Here is a 14,571-nt window from a genome sequence, read left to right on the forward strand (position 1 = left end):
GAGGCGCGGGAGCCGCCGGGCCGGGGGCGGGGCCAGCGCCGCCCCTCCCCCCCGCCGCCGGCGGCGGCCTCCGCGCGGGCCTCCCAGCCCGTATTCCACTCACTTTGTTCTCCGCCTTTGTCCTAATCCACACCAGCAGGTGGAGCCGCAGTTAAAGTTTCCGAGTCCATTCCGGGAGCGGGAGCCCATCTTGCTCACCGCCGAGGCCCTCGCTGGAGGAGGAGGGTCAGAGCTTGGGTGCAGCCAATCGCGGGCAACGCTGCTAGTTATCAGAGCAGAATGGGCTGTAGTTTAGTGAAATAGGAAAGCTGCAAAACACTGTGGAGTGCTCCCGTGTAAATAAAAAGAGGAAAAAAAAGTTTCTCAAGTCGCCGCTGCACGACGTCGGGCAGGCGCCGGGGCGGGGGTCTGCGCTCTCCCGAGCGGCCGCGCGCTGGACTTTATTGTGCCGCAACAAGCCCCGTTCCCATTGTTTGTGTTTTTTTCAAAATATGGCAAAGGTTCAGGTGAACAATGTAGTGGTGCTGGATAACCCTTCTCCTTTCTACAACCCGTTCCAGTTCGAGATCACCTTCGAGTGCATCGAGGACCTGTCTGAAGGTGAGTCGGGCGCCCGCCCGCCGCCGGGCTGTCAGTTGCGGGCTGCAGACGTTGAAAGTTTCCCGGGCCCGGCCTCGCGCGGGCGGCCGGTGCTCGGCGCCGGACGGGCGGCAGGCTCGGCTCTGCGGAGGGAAACTTGAAGTTGATGGACGACGGCCGCCGAGGCGCGCGCGGCGTTCGGCCGCAGCCGGGGCGCCTGCCGTGGCTCAACTTGCGAGGAACTTGTTCGAGCGGAGGTAGCCATGTTGTCAGCTTTGTCTGGCGGGCGGGAGGTTCGCTAGACCCGCACTCGCGCCCGCGGCGCCGGCCGGGGGTCGCCCCGGGCTGGCCCCGCGCCGGGAACGGCCTCCGCGGCCCCGGCACGAAGGCTGGGAAGGGAGAGGCATGTGTGTGGTCGCGCCGGCGAGTTAGCAGCGGAGCCATCTTACCAAGAGTAGAGAATTGGGCCACCGACCCCGGCGTCACTACGCCTCCTCTCCGCGCCGCGGGTGACGAACACGGCGCCCCGCCTGCCCACCTTCCTGCCCCCGAGCGAGAGGCAAATCCATTTTTAGAGCTTACGCTGGAGTTGCCCTACTCTCCAGGGTGGCCGTGCCCGGCCGCCCCGGGGAGGAGAGCGAGGCTGTCCTCGCGCTGATTTCTGGCTCCCTGGACCAACCAGCGGGGGAGGCGGGCGCAGGCTCGGCCCCTCGGCGCAGCGGGCCGGGCGCCGGCGCTCCCCGGGGACCGCGGGTGCTCCCCGGCGGCACTCCCCGGCCCGCGCCCGGGATGCTCGGGGCACCCGGGGATGCTGGCGCGCAGGCTCGCCCCGACCGGCGTGGACTCCTGTTCCGTAATGACTGAAACCTTCTCTCCTCTCGCTCAGAAGAAAAATATTGCTAAGCTATAAAGTTACATTTAACCCAAGATCAAAAATAAGTAAAACACTTAAATAATTCCCAGGACTTAAAATCACTGGCTTCTCAGTAGTCTGAAAGACTTTCTTCAAGAACGTGTTGAAATCTAATTAAAATAACTCATCCAAACACCCTGAGCATAAAATACAAAAGTGGGCCAGGAAATAAAAGGTAAAGTTCTAATGGCAATGCAAAAATTTTTACTACTTTTTTCTAAGTCTGTATTAAGGTCTCCAAAAATATTTTTATTATATGCAGTAACAAATATTTAGGAAGCTAAAACTTGTCAAGGCTTTTTTTTTTTTATATTTGCTCGTAAATTTTATTAAAATAACCCAGTGCTTGACTTTTCAAAATTTGAAAAAAAAAAATTAGCTTCATCAATGGTCATTTTACAATTAAACAGGACATACTTATTTGAACTTACAAGTATATTTAGCGAAATGCATTTAAAATTATGCAAATAATGGCATATAAAGCAATTTCACTTTAAAAATTAGTTTTTAATATCCACAAAATGTATTTTATGTAGGGTGTTAGGTTTTCAAATTATAAAAGCAATACATGCTCATTGTAATAAACTTTTTAAAAGTTGTACAGGCGTATATAAAGTAACAGTCCTCTGTACTCATTGCTTTCCACCATCTCCTGTAATTATAACACTTTAATCTGTGCTCTTCAGTAAGTATTAATGAATATATAAAGCATATATGCACATATATAATATGTAGGTCCCATTTTGAAAGACGATTCATTTATTAAAATAAACTAACTTCTAATAGATCACTGATAATAAAATTAAAGGGGATTTTTCTTACTACTCTGAAACCATTTGATTACTTTCCCAGAGTGCTACTGTCACCATTTAACTACCAGGCCAATTTTTCTTATCCAACCAGTTGGTAATCTTTCCTTTTTTTGCCAATTGTATATAAAAATTGGCGAATGCAAGAGAAACCATTGATCAATCCATTCCAACTTATACTATAGCATTTTAAGCTTAAGTTATTCAAAGTACAGGTATTTCTCAAGTGATGCCTTCCATTTTAAGAGCCAGTTTTGGACAAGGGTGATAGATGATTCATGATGTTACAGGGCTTTGACATTGGATGGTTGAAACTCACCATTCATGGAAGCAGAATTACGTTCCATTTTTACCTGGGACCTAATCAGAACTCAGCTGAAGGACATCAGAGTTTTTAGGATACTAGTGTCAACAATACGCTTACTTCCACTTGTACACTTTATCCCAGAGCACTAAGACTGGTTATTTAGCATTTTTAAAAAGAGCTTAAGCTGAGTCATACTGAAAGCTGCAAAGGAATCTTTCAAAAAGGTGCCATGCTTGTGTACTCCACCTAGAGGCTATGTGGATTAAGGAAACTGAGCTTACTTAGCAAAAGCTTCTTACAGGTTCCATACTTTTATATTGCAGATCTCTAAAAAAATCTATTCTTAAAATGAAACTACAGAATATTCTGAAGGGAAATTTTCACTTCATAATTTTGTCTCAAGTCCCACACCAGATGTTGGCCACCATTTTTCATACTTTAATTTGATTAGGAGACCCAGGATGTGTTTGATCTGGTGGTCCCAAGTCTGTACACGTTTTGATTGACCTTCCTGCTAATCTTTGTTATGCCCTCTGTGGACTACTGATTCTTTCTCTACTGAATGGAGCTTTCTTTCTTTCTTTTTTTTTTTTAAGTTGGTCAGTACCAATAATTCTAGCTACTATTAGTTGAATACTTACAATGTACCAGAATTGAATATGGTGTTTCATGCTTTTAAACTTCAGGCTTGTTCTAATTCCCAAAGATTACATACCTTCCACTAGATCACAGATCGTCCCAAGCAGTGTAATTAGTTTAAAATTCACTTGGTTACTTCCCTCACTCCCAACCATAAATGCAGATACTTGCAGGCCGGGATTTCCATGATTAGATGAAACAGTTAACTTTTTAAATGATTAAACTACTTCAGCAGATAACCTGTGCATCTGACTCTATCCCTTCCTCCTTCAAATACAAGGGACAGGAAAATGAAAGCAGAGTTAAAAAAAATAGTAAGAATAAAACAATTGATGATAATTTATAAATAAGTACTGAGCATTTTAAACTCAGTAGCTATAGCAAGGATTCCATCAGATAGAAATCAAGGTACAGGTGTTCCCTGAGTTACAGCCTGTGCTCCTTAAGGGTAGATCATCTTCCTATAGCCTCTGGTCTCACCCATCTCCCCCCTCCCCCCCCCCCAATTAATTTCCTTTATTCCACTATTCATTTGAGAGCAGAAATGGAAGAATGCATCTTCCTAGTTTTGGTTTTGGAAAGAGCCCAGGCTTTGGAGTTGCAGAGACATAGTGTAGGTTCTGATTCCTGAGTTTGCTAGCTGTGTGAATTTGGGTACATTACTTAGCCTCTCAGGGCCTCAACTTTCTTGTTTGCATAATAGTATAATTAAATCCATATGATAAAGCTGTTGAGATTTAAATAACAGGTGTGAAATTGGTAAGACCAATGCGCAGCACATAGTAGGTATTTTACAAAATAAGTTTATAAATTCTGACTATGTTTTCATGCCAGACTACAAATGCCAACTTTCTACCAATTAGGAGGCCAAGAGCACTATATGTATTAGTACAAATAAACACATACAAAATGAACAAAATATGAAAACCTTCGTGTGAGAGTTCCCAGTCTTACTCACACTTGACTAAGTTTAATAGCTTTTATACCCCTTTCTTAAAAGTTTCTCCACTTGGCTTTTGGGTTTCCTATGTCACTAGGCACTAATTTTGTAATTTTATTAGGTATCTATCTAGTAGATATCTCAAATTTAACATGTCCAAAAGAAATTCCTGTTTGATTTCATCCCCTACCCCCTGCAAAAAAGGATTCTTGCTGCCTTTATCTTCAAGATTTATCCAGAGTGTCCTTGCTCTCATCCCTATGGCTACATGTGGTCCAAGCTACCATAATTTCTTGCCTCAGTTGTTAAAGTACCCTGTTTCTTGACCCTCACAATCTCACAATCCATACTGAACACAGGAGCCAAAATGATCCTTCTAAAATGAAAAGTGGATCATGTTATTCCTGTAGTCAGAACCCTCCCAATAGCTTCCTGTGCCACTCAGCGTAAAAGCCAAAAATCTTTACGATGACCTTTAAAACTTTGCATAATCTGGGGCACCTGGGTGGCTCAGTTGGTTAAGAGTCAGACTTCGGCTCACATCGTGATCTCACGGCTCATAGGTTTGAGCCCTGCGTTGGGCTCTGCTGACAGTTCAAAGCCTGGAGCCTGCTTCAGATTCTTCATCACCCTCTCTTTCTCTCTCCCCCCCCTTGCTCACACTCTGTCAAAAATAAAAAACAAAACCAAAAACTTTACATAATCTGGCCATGCCCCTCACACCCAAGCTAAGGGTCAGTTATTTTCCCCTTTATTCAGTCTGCACCAGCCCAGCCTCGTTGCTTCTTCAGCAGATACTTGCTGTTCCTTCTAGCTAGATACTCATATTGCTTCTTTCCTCTTTTAATCTTTATCAACAAATAGATGATCTCGTGAGATGTCAGATGCAGGACCCTGCATCTGGAAATGTGCTAGAAGACAGAAATGTAAGTGGTCTAGAAGAGAGCCATGACTTACATAATAGGTCCTCAGAAAGTGCTGACTTAGTAGAACTAGATTCTCAGTGACCTAGAAACACCCCTCTGGGAGTGCTGTAGTCGCAGCGAAGTGAATCCAAGGGTGGGCCGCACTGTGCTAAACACCCTCAGGACCAGGAGGGCTCGGGTAATCTGTATTTGCAGAGCTGTCTTCTTCCCCCTACTAAGCAGGAAGCTCCTTTGAAAAAGCAGTCATTTTACCCACCTCTGGGTTCTTGCTGCAGAGCACACTGTAGAAGGTGCTCAATAAAAGCTGAATTACATGTAACAGTTGAATTACAGAAAATGTCTTGGGTTGCACTTCAGCGTGTCTTATTCCTCCTGATGCTTGTTCCCACTGTATATAGTCTGTTGTATAAAGTGGCACAAGGATCCTTGGTTTCCTCTTCCCAATTTAAAGAATATATGACATGAAGAGGGACCATGAGGAAAAACCCTGACTGGTCCCTTTGACAGTTGATGAGCTGAAGCCCCTTCTAAGCCACAAGGGAAGTTTGTTAATAACTTTTCCATTTTGGAGTTCTTTGGTGATTTGGATCTGTGCAATATAGTATGGGGCAGCCCTTCCAAAGTGTTTAAGTAGGTTGTTAAGAGATAACATACAAAAAAAAAGTGGGGAGGGATTCCATAGCCAAATAAACTTGGGAAATGCTGAATTAACGTTACCGGTGTTCTTGACCGAAGGAAGTTCCCGAACACTCTGCCAGTGTGCTTTATTTATGAATCCTTAAGACAAGGTTGTAGCATTTCCCAAGTTTTTGGCCATGTTGGTTTGTTTATGAGGAGCCCTGCCCAGGAACTAGTGTTTCACAAAAGAACATTTTGAGAAACTCTGTTAAGAAATGTAAGAATTTTATAAGGAGCAGTTCAGTGCCTTTTTGGACTTTCTGCTGTGAGAAGTCAATTTCAGCAACCAATAATTGGCTTAAGTGGACATTAAAATAGGGTCTTTGATATCATCTCATAATGTAATTACTGAATATGAAATAATGTTTTGGTTTTTAACCCTAGACTTGGAATGGAAAATTATCTATGTGGGCTCTGCAGAAAGTGAAGAATACGATCAAGTTTTAGACTCTGTTTTAGTGGGCCCTGTTCCTGCAGGAAGGCATATGTTTGTATTTCAGGTAAGATTGTTCTTGGTAAATATGTATGCCAAATACGTTTCTAAACTATATATCTCATGGTCCTCACTTGTTTCCTTTTGGGTTAAATCACTCTGCTTCTGCTGCACTCACTTTTTATCTGCTTCTATTGTGTTTTAGGCAGCCTCTGTAGCATAAAGGAATGCCACCTCTTGACTTTGTGTGCTGAGAGGTTAATGTGATGTTTACTCCAGAGTGTGCACAGCATGCAGTAAAGCTTATACTGTGTCATGGCACACGTTGTGGTTAACTCGGGGCTCTTCCTGTGGACAGTCTGACAGTATCAGACCTGTGGCTGTCCAGCAGCCAGTACAGGGGTTGAATGCATACTACTAACTGGTATAGTTAATAATATGCATCTTGGTTTCTGGTTTCAGCCACTAGGAGTACTGACCACAGAAACAACTTTATTTCAGCACACTCCATGATTGAGCTAGGTTAGTTAGGTATGCTACTAGAGAGATCTGCATAATCTTGGATCATTGGAATTAAAGTCCAGTGTTTTACTAAAGCATCTAGTCTACACATTTTATGGAGAATTACTGTTACAAATCTACTACTGTGTTTATTATTTGTGAGGGGAAATTCCAATACAAATTATGTTCTCAGATACCACTGACAGTATTTGGGTCTGTACCAAGGCTTCAGACACTGTCTTCTGTATTCAAAGTGTTACTTCTTTTAATCTATGTTAAATTGTTGTTTAAAACTATTCAGTCATTTCCCAATTATCCATGCTTATTACAGGGAGATATTTACAATAGTCCAAAGAGTAACTACTCATAGGTTTCAAAAAGAAAACTATTAATTTTCTTACAGGTATTTATACACAGCAGAGTCCCATCAGTTAATGTAGAACCCACTGAAAAGACCTCATCCAGAAGGACATTAACTCTTTCTACCCCTGATGTCCCCCCCCCCCTTTTTTTTTCATTTTCAATTTAAATGAATAGTGTTGGTCAGATAATCCCATCTGATATGGGCCATGAATCTGGGCTATGAATCATGTATCATAAACATGGTATCTATAGAGTTGCTACCTATCCTTCCCTTCTCCTAAATACAGAATCAGAATTGTAGTCTCCTTAGTGCTTTTTATTAAAAAGCAACAAATAATTTACTGTATCTAAACAAATGGTTAAGAAAAGCTCAAATATATTAGTTCATATCTATTCATTAAAAGTGCTGTTGACCTGAGTCATGTGAGTGCATAACCTTGGTGAAAGACATGGGTAGGGAGAGGCACTGCAGTTGACAGACTGCTTCACATCCTGCCCCATTGCTTGTAACACACTTGTGTCTTAAGTTCTTGAAATTATTACACAAAGAAGTATTTGCTTTGACCCATAAGCTTGGAAAACCCATAATTCACTGATGATAATTCATGATGTGGTTAAGAAACCTGGATTGATTTGTACTGGTAGACCTTTTTATGCTACTATAAAACCTGCAAATAAATCTTTTGGCTTTGAAACAAACCCTTAAATGATCTTTTCTGTGTGTTTATGTTGTTAAGAACACTGTTAAGCTTTTGGCTGGAGTGAAAAATATATTCAAAGATATTTCCCTCCAGTGATTTTCCAGTAGTTTTACCTTGGTATCAGTGTTCATATTGCCAAAAAGGACAGAGAAAGAGCACCATGCAATGTAAATCAGACTGTCACCCTGTGTATTTAAAAAAAATTCACCATTATCAGCAAAAAGGGGACTAACCTACAGTTTTTGTTTTGTGTTTTAAACAAACTACATAGTATTCCCCTGGTCTGCCATGAATAAACATGCCTTTCTTATGAGTGTGTCAAAGGCTGGCAGGAAGATGTCCAGACATCTGTGTACTACTGCTGGTTGACGTTAAAAATCTCTACCTATCACTTCATCTTTTTTTTCTTACTGTTTATTTATTTTTGAGAGAGAGAGAGAGAGAGCATGAGCAGGAGAAGTGCAGAGAGAGAGGGGAACAAAGGATCCGAAGCGGGCTCCATGCTGACAGCAGAGAGCCTGGTGCAGGGCTTGAACTCAGGAGCCCTGAGATCATGACCTGAGCTGAAGTCCAATGCTCAACTGAGCCACCGAGGCACCCCTCTGTTATTTCATCTTAAGTGATCTGAGAGGACTGTGAGTTTTTCTACTTGAATTTGGATTTGCTCAAGTTGAATTCTTTGGCAATCAAATTTTAAAACACAAACATGGCTAGAACCAATCTACTGAGGGGATGGGAAGCACTATGGGAGGAAAGTTTCCATAGCAGTACTAAACTACCTCTGTTTCCCCATTCTCCACGAACTTCCAGAACATTAGAAGCTCTTTGGGTACCCTGGAAGTAACCTAACCCCTCTCAGTAGGGGTACACAGGACCTGTAAGACAAACAGCATATTCTCAGGACAGGCCTTCATACCCCTGCTGATATCTCTCTAAAATGATCATAAATTTACTTTAGGTCAGGCATTGAGTTATGCAGGAATTTCAAAATACTAATCATATACTGTGCACCCAGAGCTGTGCCAGACATGGAATTATAAAGATGAACTGGACAGGATTTCTGCCCAGAACAAAGCTTAGAATCCCAGCAACAACTGAAAGATAAACACATTTAAATTATTGGACATACATTAAAGAGGATTTGTGTCAAGTAATAAAGTACAAAAACAGTACTATTAATTCTATCTTCTGAATTAGGAAGGGCTTCACTAAAGGATACATTTTATGCAAACTTAGATGAATTTTTTAGGATGTTAGGGAAGAGACTTACAGGCCAAGGTAACAGTATACGAAAAGCACAGAGGCATGAAAGATTACCAGTACATTTAAAAGAACGCTGATTCTAGAACAAGAGTAAGAGGTGTGGAAATAAAGGGAATGTGAATGAGCTGTTGGTTGGAGACAAATTGTGAAGGGCCTTATAAATGAAGTTAAAGAAGGGATTTTTTTCTCAGAAATGGGAGTAATCATCAGGAATTTTTAAAATTAGTGAAGGGATAGGAATGGATCTTTGCCTAGCTAATGCTGGCAACAGTGCAAAATAGCAAGCGAGCTAGGGGAGAACAGTTAGAAAGTTGCAACAGGATTCCAGAGAAGACATGAAGACACGAACTGAGACTTGAGAGATGAGAAGTGTTAGACTGGCTGGATGTGGGAGGTAGGGAAGCAGAAGGTGACTTAACTTTTCGGCCTAGATAGATGTTTTAGACTAGATAGATATTTTATGCTTTTTTGTGTCATCTACATGTAATAACTATACAATAATCATTGGTCTTTGATAATTCAAACAGCCTGATTGAGAATGCTGGACAGGGGTTTTCCCAAGCCAAGGCCACGGCTGAAGTGTTCACCAGGCTCAGGGATGTTCGTTAGTGTCCTGGCAAGAGTAAGCTAATCTGCTGGGACAATCTTTATCCATTTACCATTCAGAATGGCTGCCTCAGGTCTGTGTCAGTGCCCATCAGTCTATGACTCCTTCCAGCCGTACGTAGCGCCACAGGGCCCTAGCCTTTGCTCATGCTGTCCACCTCCTCTAGCTCACTTGCTTCACCTTCTGCACTCAAGATTCAGCAGCTGGATTTAAAACAAGGTCATTGAGTATGTCTGCTCAAACCAATTTTTACCTTCATTGTATTTCCAGTGTGCGTGGTTTAAATAGTACACTATATTTTAGTGCCTATCAAAGTCATTCACAGCAGTTTAATATTTTTGAGAATCTGCTGAATAGCTATTTCTATTCCATTTTCAATTTGATATTAATTTACTATTAGAATATCTGTGACAGGTGGGAGAGTGGCTGTGTGTCCTGGGTATAAGAGAGAAACTGGTATAATAAACATTTGCTGCCAACAGGCTATGTGGAGATCATTGAATATTTACTAATTTAGGTTTGAAGATTATGACTGGAGGGGTGCCTGGGTGGCTCAGTTGGTTAAGCATCTGACTCTTGATTTCAGCTCAGGCCACGATGTCACGGTCATGGGATTGAGCCCTGCACCGGGCTCTGTACTGGGCATGAAGCCTGCTTAAGATGCTCGCTTCCTCTGCCCCTCCCCCACTTGTGCTCACTCTCAAAAACAAAAAGAAAATTATGACTGGAAAAGGGTAGAGTCAATGAGACTACTGATTTAATTATTTGCTATATTTTATAAAAGGTTTTATAATTGAATATTGCACAATCCCTCAGGAACTACCACACAGTGTAGCTAGATTTATCTTCCTATAGAAGTAGTGAAGCTTTCAGGTACCCAGAGTAATTACGTATACCATGGAGAAATATTTGAACTATATTTTCTGGCTTTAAGTCAATCTTAAAAATGAACATTTGCCTTCCCAGTATGATGTCCCTAAGTTTTTGTTGCTGTACCCTTAATTCATGATGCTCAAGGTAACTAAAACTCCAGTCTTGCTTGCCTCTTTGTGACGTGTGTTTCTTTTCTTTTTAAATTATTCTAGGCTGATGCACCTAATCCAGGACTCATTCCAGATGCAGATGCAGTAGGTGTAACAGTTGTGCTAATTACATGCACCTATCGGGGTCAAGAATTTATTAGAGTTGGCTATTATGTAAATAATGAATATACTGAGACAGAATTAAGGGAAAATCCGCCAGTAAAACCAGACTTTTCTAAGGTAATGTTCTGACTATTCCTCTTTCATTACTTTTACTATTAAGCAAGTGCCAATTCATACTATATTATGAAAATACCTTTGAGACAAAATAAATTTGAGGTCTTTGTGCTAACTGGGCAAACTAATTGTTCCATTACACATACTTGACCTCAGACCCTACCTCCAAGTGAATCATGAGTAATTAATGTTGGTCAGGCACCTTGAGAGTCTCTGATGATTTAGAAAATTGAAAAAATCCTCCTGTAAGAAACAGTTGTTTACAGCTTCTGCATGGCATTTCCCACACATCATAATTCTTTTCATTTCAGCCTTTACAACATAGAAATTCATGATTATTCAATGATATTCTTGGTCTGTAACTCTTCCAAAAATTGGCGCGCACACACACACACACACGTAGGTTTTCCTTTATCTGCTATTCTTAGAGGTTAACCTAAAGGTCTTAAATATTTCTGGTTATGGAAAATGGCTTCTGAGTGAGAATCTGAAACCTGTGATTCAGAAATACAGATTCTCTGAAATACTTAGTATTTCATGATTTTTCTTGGGAACTGTAACAGTTTTAGTAACTGATCATTTATGTGAGATTGAACACAACACCCCATCTGCTGGATCATGCAAGAAAAATTACATGGGAGTAAAGTGGAATGTTTTTTCTGGTAATAAGGCCAGAATGCTTAATCCTGGTATGGGACCTTACATTGACTCCGTGTATTAGTTACTTATATGGCACCTTGTATAGCAAAAAGAGAAAAAACTAGAATACTGATTCTGAGAGTGAACCATAATAATTAAAAGGTAGGAAACCACTAATAATGAGATATTATATTTGAAGAAATTTTTCATTTTCTTTGAAAATATTACTGAAGATACCACATCAATCTACAAAGCATACTAGTTTGTGAGATAAAGCGTTCTATGAAGAATTCATCTGCAAGAAAAAGAAGAGATTCTCTCCCTTTTAGGAAACAAGTATAAAGGGGTTAGATATTTTATTGGTTAATAAGAGATCTAGATGAATTCTCTCAGATTCTCCATATCCTGTTTCCATTAAGCTAAAATAATAATGTCTGCTGTAGCCCTGGTCCTTGTGTGTTAGGTTAAGGTGCTTTACTTAATTAGCCTTTGTATATGAATTTGGCCCTTTAGGAGTACTAAGGTAAAGAATCATTCTATTAAGTTTCTATTTGTATGTAGTATCTAACTTTCTTAGTGTTTACTATTTATATATTTCCTTCTTCCTTCAGCTTCAAAGGAACATTTTGGCATCTAATCCCAGAGTTACAAGATTCCACATTAATTGGGAAGACAACACAGAAAAACTGGAAGATGCAGAGAGCAGTAATCCAAATCTACAATCACTTCTTTCAACAGATGCATTACCTTCAGCATCAAAGGGATGGTCCACGTCAGAAAACTCACTAAATGTCATGTTAGAATCCCACATGGACTGCATGTGACCATCTGCCATCCCTTTAGTACAAATTAAGCTATAAAAACATACAGAACTATTTCCCTGAAATTCCGTAAGTACATAGTCAAGACACAATGTGAAGAATTTGTTTAAAAAACATCCTGTAGAAAGTTTATAAGAAAACCAGTATTTGAGCAAATTGTGGAATATAAATACAACTATTTTTAAGTAATTTTTTTCTCTAATGTGTTATTTTATTTGTTCTGAAACTAATCTGATTAAAACATATATATTATTTTCTTCTCCTCTATATGTAATTAAAGCACTTATAAAGAAAAAATATAAATCATTAGACCAGGCTGTAAAGCTTTCTTAGCCTTTTGGACAATAATCTTTGGACCACTATTTTACTGGCCTTCAAGAGAACAAACTTCAAGTAAAATGTTTCTTCCTGTGATAGTTTGGTTTAATGTAAGGGGCAAATTTCCATTTTTTTTTTTTGTCATATCCTTAAAGAAGGGATTTGAAGTCAAGTATATGCTACCAAGAACTTCAGGACCTGATTTTCCAGGCCACCTTGAAGCCTCTTATGGCTGCTATTACATGGAATGTTAGATAGCATTCAGTTTGGTTTCTAAGATGACAACAAATGTGGTTAATTGTTTATAAGGTCCTCTGGCTCTGGTTTTTGTTTTCTAACAGTTTAGGACATCAGAATATTCCTTGAATGATGCATCATTATTACCCATTGAATTCAACATGTCAAGAGCAGATACAAACTCCCTAAGTTTAAGAACAGGATATTATAATGACTTAGATGTTTTCATTAGATTTATAGAAATGCTATGAAATTTTCAAAACTGATTTGATAGATCATCTGTTGTTGGCAGCATTTATATAAAAACAGTGTATTTGGGAAGGTGTATTTAGCTTTATCGTAAGAGATAAGTCACTATTTTGGAAATATATATATTTTCACACATGTGGTACTCTTCTCCATATCCCTGGACACTCATGCAGAATAAGATAAGGCATATTTGTGGTTGACATATTCTAGATAGCCTTTCCAGTTAAGTTTTTTTAAAAGCAATCTTGGAAAGGAATCCACTAAGTGGGCCAAAGGGTTCTTTTTCTTTGATGAAAGCTAGGTCCTTCCTCAAAGTTTCTTATGCTCCATTAAATTAAGTGTAGAATATTCTCATTACTCTTGCTGCTAAGCAAGACATTAGCCATATGATGCAGAGTTATGCAGTGCCTTCATATCTAAAACTTTTATACTGCACTTTTTAAAGCTTTTATTTTGAGGAAGGGAAAAGGGCATTTGTCTGAATATGGATTCTAAGTTGTATATATTTCCTGTCATTCTAAAAAAGTGAATTTGTGAAGCAAAATTTTGCTAAATGTTAAATTTTGAAATTTAATATACCAGGTGATTAAAATACTGTCCACTAACTAGTTCATAGACTTAAAATACATCCAACTGTTAAAACTATATGAAGAAAATTTCATTTTTGTCTAATTGCAATTAAATTTAAGAATATGTTAAAATAATTAAAATGAAAATAAAAGTAAAAATTTCCAACAAAGAGCTCAGTGATTAATATAACAGGAAAAAGATATGTGCTTGTTAGAAATAAAGCATATATAAGCCAAATAACCAAATGAAGCAATTTGCTGCTGAGTTTTTATTCTAATTATAATGATTGATTTTGTATTGACACCAAGGGTTAGGTTTTTACATCAATTTGTAAACAGCTAATTTTCACAGAAGGTTAAGACTTAAAAACTATGATCTCTTACTTAAAATTTTTATGATTCTGTAATACTTAGAATGCAAACATTAGGAGCTAAGAAGCTATAGCATGTGGGTTTTATTTTTCCCCTGTTTAGCCTCATTTATAGACACTATCTGAATTATACCTAAAATGTTTGGAACAGTTTCTCTCCTTTTTGATCACAGTAAATAGCTCTGTCATGAGAATATACACAGGAACAAATTACCTATACCACAGAAGAGAGAGGCAAATAGATTGGAGGGAGTGAGGATATCATTTGAACTGAGAAAACATTCAGGAAATCTGAGGAGCATGCATGCATTTGTTCATTTATAACCTTCTATAAACTTCCATGTGGTCTTATCCTCTGGTTTAAGATTTGGGTTTCTGGTTTTACCAAGAAAGTCTATGGCAGCGGTTTTCAAAACTTTTCACTGTAATCCATAGTTAAAAAACAAAGT

General features: G+C 39.6%; 2 protein-coding genes across 5 annotated transcripts in view; one reads left to right on the forward strand and one right to left on the reverse strand.

Annotated features, from left to right (window-relative positions):
* Positions 1-14,571, reverse strand: part of MCM9 (minichromosome maintenance 9 homologous recombination repair factor) — a 111,927-nt gene that overhangs the window by 70,362 nt on the left and 26,994 nt on the right. The gene's annotated exons all lie outside the window — the stretch shown is intronic.
* Positions 195-12,567, forward strand: ASF1A (anti-silencing function 1A histone chaperone). The gene is made up of 4 exons (XM_058735106.1): positions 195-600; positions 6,176-6,291; positions 10,745-10,921; positions 12,169-12,567. Exons 1-4 carry the CDS (start codon positions 492-494, stop codon positions 12,379-12,381), a joined length of 615 nt encoding a protein of 204 aa, XP_058591089.1. The 5' UTR covers positions 195-491; the 3' UTR covers positions 12,382-12,567.

This window comes from Neofelis nebulosa, chromosome 6, assembly GCF_028018385.1.
Source record: "Neofelis nebulosa isolate mNeoNeb1 chromosome 6, mNeoNeb1.pri, whole genome shotgun sequence".
Classification (NCBI taxonomy): domain Eukaryota; kingdom Metazoa; phylum Chordata; class Mammalia; order Carnivora; family Felidae; genus Neofelis; species Neofelis nebulosa.